Here is a 7,176-nt window from a genome sequence, read left to right on the forward strand (position 1 = left end):
CTCTATTTCCTGGTTGAATCTTTTCAGGATTGCTGTGCTCATTTGGTCACCCCATCTGAAGTATTCTGGATTCCCTTGTTCAAGAATCTTTTCAGGATTGCTGTGCTCATTTGGTCACCCAATCTGAAGTATTCTGGATTCCCTTGTTCAAGACCTCATCTGTACCATAAATGTTGGAACCCATCTCTGTGCCTGGCAGCTTTTACTCTCCATCATCCTCCTGAGTGCTTAACCTCGCTAGCGTTCCACGATCACTGCTTTCTGTCTTGTCATCTGTCTGGCTCAAGAGTTATCTGTCATTGTCAATACACAAAGAAAAACAACACCTTCCACTCACTTGTCCCTAGTGGCTCCACCTACAATGACTCAAAGTAAGCTTGTTTCATATTTTATCATGCATCTCAAGTCAATTCCGATCTAACCTCTCGTGTCTCAACAGTATTCTTGTTGGCGACTTCCAGTTTCTTCCAGAACAGCCTAAGATTAATTATTAATATTGTAATAAAATCTTTAGATTTGACTTGTCTCCTGCATGTCTGTGCATATGCGTCAGAAGATTACATACTAACATGACAGTTACATATATATATATATATATATATATATATATTCAAACATAGTTATGCTTGATTATTCTATAAAATGACACTACGTACTCAGATAATAGTTGTTAACATACAACTTCTAGTCTAACATATAAATTCTAGTAAATATATATATATATATATATATATATATATATATATATATATATATATATATATATATATATATATATATATATATATATATATATATATATATAACAATGGGGAACAGAAGCTGAGGTGCGGAGGAACCATCATGGGAGGACAAGCCCTGCATGGGATGTACCACCGGCAAATAACCCAAGTGGCTGACATCAGAAAATCCTACCAATGGCTGGAAAAAGCTGGACTGAAGGACAGCACAGAGGCCCTCATCATGGCCGCCCAGGAACAGGCCCTAAACACCAGAGCAATTGAGGCCCAGATCTACCACACCAGACAAGACCCAAGGTGTAGGTTGTGCAAGGAGGCCCCTGAGACAGTCCAACACATAACAGCAGGGTGCAAGGTACTGGCAGGGAAAGAATACATGGAACGACACAACCAAGTGGCAGGCATAGTGTACAGAAACATCTGTGCAGAATATGGACTGGAACCCCAAGATCAAAGTGGGAAACACCCCGAAGGTAGTGGAGAATGACCGAGCTAAGATCCTGTGGGACTTCCAGATCCAGACAGACAAAATGGTGAGGCGAACCAACCAGACATAGTCGTGGTGGATAAACAACAGAGGAAAGCCGTTGTGGTGGATGTGGCAATACCAAGTGACTGCAACATCAGGAAAAAGGAGCATGAAAAACTAGAGAAATACCAGGGCCTAAGGGAGGAACTGGAGAGGGCCTGGAAGGTGAAGACCACAGTGGTGCCTGTGGTCATCGGGACCCTCGGGGCAGTCACCCCCAAACTGGAACAGTGGCTACAACAGATCCCAGGAACAACATCAGACATCTCAGTCCAGAAATGTGCAGTCCTAGGCACAGCCAAGATACTGCGCAGAACCCTCAAGCTCCCAGGCCTCTGGTAGAGGACCCGAGCTAAGAGGAAGAAGAATCACCACCCGCGGTGGGTGAGAAGGGAATTATTACATATATTTACTAGAATTTGGGTTAACCTAAAATATTCTGAAATACTCCATTACAACCATTTAAAAAAATGCAAATATAAACACTGTAAATCAGAGTTTAAATGTTTTCTCCACAAAGCAGATTTGATCATGCTTGTTGGGTACACTAGTCCAGCACAAAACAAACAGTAACAAACTAAGGAAACTATCTGTTCAACACTTTTTGTGAAAATTATCAGGCAGACACAACTAGTTATTTAAACCCCTGAGAGACACTCCCTGAGAGACACTGGATTTTTTTATTTTTTATTTCAAATCTCTGACACACATAATTTAAAAAAAATAAAAATAAAAAGTCTAATGATCCTGGTTTTGTCAGTGTGCTTAGTTTAAAAAGACATTTAGGCACAGTCAGCTGTACTGTCACCATTTTTACCAATGACCCATTTACAGTTTCTGATCTTTTTTTGAGAAGCAAATGGCACAAATTAAAAGAAGTTAAATTTTGTACACTTTGTCTTTATTAAATGGTCAAAATAGGTAGCATTTCCCAAGTTAGGTATTCAACAACAACCAGGAAAAGTAGTTGTTACAATACTTAGACAATTAATTATATGAATTCTCTCAGAAACTTTGCTCTTTTTCAATAAGGACATAAGTTCCATCATGTAGCAGGCTTGAATAAGGGATCCTCCGAAAAGAGTTTGTTCACTAGACCGGCTCCTTCTGCTGGATTCGCACACTCTGCTGAGCGAGAGGTAGGGAAGGGCAAGATGGTTGGTTCAGTCTGTCCTGGAATACTGGGGTCAGGTTTGAGGGGCAGAGTGACTCCGGCTTCAGGCCCACCTACGGGAACGTCAGGGAAGGAAGGCAGGATCATTGGTTGGTCAATGGCAGGGAGAGCCCTTATCAAACCCTCTGGTTCGTCGTGTGGTTCGGTCTCATGGTCATGCAAGTGGTGATGGTGATGATGTTCATGGTCATGCAGGTGAGCATGCTTATGTTCATGGTCCAAAGCATGCTCATGGTCATGGTCATGGGTGTGTGTGCCCGCAGGATGGCTGTAGTTATGGTGCTGATTGGGAAAGCCACCAGTGTGGTTTCGTGCCTTGCCATGATAGGCATGAACGTGATCATGATCGCTGTCAAGTCCATGGTCATGTGAGTGGGCATGCCCATGCCTGAAGGCACTGCCTGGCTTATGATCATGGGTGTGGTGATGTTTGCTCTCATCAGGATGTGGGACATCATGGTGAGAGTGATCCTTGGTGTGGTCATGGATGTGATCGTGTTCACTTAAACGTGAATGACCTTTGCCATGTCCATGACCGTGTCCGTGTTTCCTGCCTTTACCATGGTCATTGCCCTGACCGTGTCCATGGTCATTGCCCTGACCGTGTCCATGGTCATTGCCTTGACCGTGTCCATGGTCATTGCCTTGACCGTGTCCATGATCATTGCCCTGACCGTGTCCATGGTCATTGCCTTGACCGTGTCCATGGTCATTGCCCTGACCGTGTCCATGGTCATTGCCTTGACCGTGTCCATGGTCATTGCCCTGACCGTGTCCGTGTTTCCCGCCTTTACCATGGTCATTGCCCTGACCGTGTCCATGGTCATTGCCCTGACCATGACTATGCCCATGTCCATGTGAGTGACCTTTGTCATTGTCATTGTCATTGTCATTGTCATTGTCATTGCCCTTTCCATGTTGATGTGTGTGTGTGTCATTGTGGGGGTGGTCAGTTGCATCACCCAGCAGATGTTGTATTTTTTCTCTGTCAGCAGCCTGTGAAAAATCAAGAGAATAAATATTTGTATCATGTGGAACATTAGAACAACACATTCGCAGCTGGTATAAAAATAACACCAGTAAAAGCCCTTTTAAAATCCAGAAACTGTAGGTTACCTCTTGCTCATAGATTTCACACTCTACACTAATGTCTTCTTTATCACTTGGGGTATTCATGAGAGATGCCTTACAGAAACCCTTGTGCTGAGAACAGAAGCATATTTTAAATTTACCACTCCACTCCATTCAGGTCACATAGTGAAAGCACATGTAAAAGTACCAATACAGATTTCTGACCACAGAAATTTTAAGGAAAATATTTTGATATGACTCACTGAGAATTCGCATGTCATGATAGGACACTTTTCACCTGCTGGTGACTGTTTATACTTTCCACAAACAGTCTCCTGAATAGTGTACTCCACATTGTAATACATCCTCATTGCCATCTGGAGACAAATGCAAAAAAAGAGAAAAAGTTTGTGTTTAAAATAGGATACAGCGAGATGGGATAAAATAGTATACAATGCAATGTTTGTTTGGTATTACTTTATTTTATTTTTTTTACTTACGCCGGCAGAAGCGCGTAAGATTTTGAGCAAAGCAAAATGATTGTTCAGTCCACTTTTATTGTTGAACTTCTCCAGTGATTGAGACACAGTCTTCTGGACCTGTGCGTTGCCAAAGTCGATGAAAGTTGAACAGTCGGGGCAAATCTGTGTCACCCTGGCTGCAGGAACTGAGTAAATATAAAACATCCTTTTAGTGATTGGATATTGTAACAATGTGTTGCATTTGCTAACCTCGCAAAGTTCTCTTTTATAAGAAATCTTAACTTTTAGCACAAAACCACACACACACAAAAATATTTAGTGCAATATTTTTTTTTTTTCCTACCTGGCCTCATAACACAGTCATATTTGTAGAGACGAACCACTCTGTGTGGCTTATTGATGTAGATGGCAGCCTTGCATTGTCCATACACCTGCAAAAACACAGTAATGTAGATATATACAGTATATATTTGTTAGGATTTTTTTTTTCCCTAAAAAATTCCATTGGAATTTTTCAATTCCAATGGAGTAGGAGTAGAGTCAAAGTAGAAAACAGAAAATATGTTGTAAAATTTTGTTTTAAACCTTCAATTAATAGGTTGTTTGACAAACAACTTTAAAATTAGAACCATGGTGTCTTAGCTGTTTTTAATTTTGCTTGAGGCATGCATTTCCATCCTCAACAGCAGTTGAGTTACTTTAAAGATGAATAGTGGAAGGAGTAGTTGTGTAGGAATTCCTTTCATTCATTTCCAAAGTGGGAATTTGGGCCTCAGAAGGATGTCAAACGTAACTTCATCTAGGTGCCACTTGCAATGTAAATCCATGTTATTCATTTCTTGGGAATTAGTTAGATGTGTTACTTTAAATACTGTAGCAGAACAATAATAAATAATGATTGAGAAGTTCTACATATACATCTGAATTAATGGGTTATAAACTAGTTGAAGTGCAACAAAATTGTTTTCTACTGTGGTTATGATCTAAGAAACAGCTGCTTTTCTTTCTTTATCTGTAAATCCACCAGGGTGTATCTGATGAAACCCAGCACACATAGTGTGAGATTAGATTTTTAAAATATGGATTTGGAAATGCTTATATTTTACTTCCCCACTGGCAAAGCAGTAAAGATTATTGATTTTTATGCCTATTCTGCCTATGTACTTTATAATAATTCACTGAGCTGCCATTAAGTTGCATCAGTTGCACCTTAAGCAGATGATGTGAAAGGAGCCTGCTTCTCCTGACACCAAAAGTTAGCTATGCATGAATAAGTGATAAAGAACAAGTTGCAGGACAGATTTTACTTGTGTGTTTATGTGTTAAGAGTGAAGATTTGAGTTCTAACCGGCATCTGAGTTTCGGGACGAGCCTCGCATTTCTTCCAGTCCCTCCTGCTGAGAACACTGCAGTTGGTCTCCACTACATCCAGATTCAGATAATAAACTACTCCATTTTCTCCCTGTAACACACAAATAATAATTATTATGTCTCATTTCTACACAGTGTTAAAATACATATTTGAAGCACTGATAATGTCTGATTTGTCATATCTCCTAAGTTTTATCTTTCAATCAATGTAAAAAAAAAAAAGAAATTAAGAAACTCATAGAGTTTTTTATATCTTAGACCAAGAATACTCATCAGTGGAGCTCAATTGTGTTTTACTTACATGTCTATCCAGGTGGACATTGGAAAGCCGGTGCAGACTGAAGATGTAGCCATCCACTCGATTAAGGTTGATCTTGCTGAGAGCTAAATGAGCAGCGCTCACAGCTGATGGATCTTCACAGGAACCTGGCTGGATGCCACCCTGGTCAACAGGCGCACTGTAGACACTCCCCACTACCAGCAGGAACAGGACACAGGTCTTCATCACAAAGCCCTGTCTTGACTCTATCTCTGTCAAACTTATTATGCCTCTTTCTCACACACCAACCAAACAGAGGAGAGATGCCAGGACAGAGGAAAATGATGACCCTTTATATTCTTGTTCTGAGTAACAGACCCACTAGAGTCAACACAACCCTCGGCCTCTGTTTCATTCCTAAACAGATTGTCACGTCTAAGACTTTGCTCCTGTCTCTCCACCAACCAATCAGCTACAGTACAGACTTGCACAATAGAGTTTATCAACCCTTTCTCCTCTTTAGGATCAATATGGTTTGTAGGTTGGGAGACCTTTGGTTGATTGGTGGAAGTCACATGATCTCCTCTTGGCACTAACATTTACTTTACTCAAAAGCAAGGCTGATCCTAAATGTCTAAAAAGTAAAAATTTCAGCTTGTCTTTAAAGCTTTTGTCAAAATTCAAAGATAAGCAAACTGGAGTCTATGCAAGTGATAATTGGAAGTCAGTATTAACAGGAGACCATTTTGGTTCAGCACATTATACAATTTTGAGTTATTCCTTGATGATTATCATCTGAATTTGGTAAACAAGTTTATTATTTTCAGACTTTGCAGATACATCTTTGACCGTTGTCCAAACAAATAAACAAGACATAAAGTCTCTACTAGAAAGTCAATATTTATGTGCTAAAGTACATGCATGTAACAAATTGGTTACAAAGACCTGTTTATATAAAATTTTTGAATGACTCAATGTTGACAAAATGACTGGTAAAGATAAACCTCTGAAAGCAAATAGCCTATGTACACTCCACCATCATCTAAATGACAGAATAATTGAACATCCTTATGGCACTATACTTTTTTATCTGTTCACAAAATGATCAATCCATCCATCCATCCATCCATCCATCCATTTTCTGTTTATCCTTGTGACTAAAGGGGTCAGGAGGGTTGCTGGTACCTATCTCCAGCTATGTTCCGGGCGAGAGGCGGGCTTCACCCTGGACAGGTCGCCAGTCTGTCACAGGGCAACACAGAGACATACAGGACAAACAACCATTCACACACACACTCAGACCTAGGGAGAATTTGGAGAGACCAATTAACGTGACAGTCATGTTTTTGGACTGTGGGAGGAAGCCGGAGTACCCAGAGAGAACCCACCATGCAAACTCCATGCAGAAAGACCCCCGACCGGGAATCGAACCCAGGACCTTAAAGGCAACAGTGCTACCAACTGTGCCACTGTGCAGCCCCTCACAAAATTATATTAGATATATTTATTATTGAGTCAAAAATTTTAATTGGATAAATGCTGAAAATATA

At 40.5% G+C, this 7,176-nt stretch overlaps 1 protein-coding gene across 1 annotated transcript; it reads right to left on the minus strand.

Moving 5' to 3' along the window:
- Positions 1 to 1,940: 1,940 nt before the first annotated feature.
- On the minus strand, positions 1,941 to 6,158 carry LOC122837992 (histidine-rich glycoprotein-like). The gene is made up of 7 exons (XM_044128243.1): positions 5,669 to 6,158; positions 5,345 to 5,458; positions 4,340 to 4,427; positions 4,015 to 4,181; positions 3,778 to 3,891; positions 3,560 to 3,646; positions 1,941 to 3,439 (listed from the first exon to the last, which is right to left on the minus strand). Exons 1-7 carry the CDS (start codon positions 5,870 to 5,872, stop codon positions 2,315 to 2,317), a joined length of 1,899 nt encoding a protein of 632 aa, XP_043984178.1. The 5' UTR covers positions 5,873 to 6,158; the 3' UTR covers positions 1,941 to 2,314.
- Between the last annotated feature and the right edge of the window lie 1,018 nt (positions 6,159 to 7,176).

This window comes from Gambusia affinis, linkage group LG10, assembly GCF_019740435.1.
Source record: "Gambusia affinis linkage group LG10, SWU_Gaff_1.0, whole genome shotgun sequence".
Lineage (NCBI taxonomy): Eukaryota > Metazoa > Chordata > Actinopteri > Cyprinodontiformes > Poeciliidae > Gambusia > Gambusia affinis.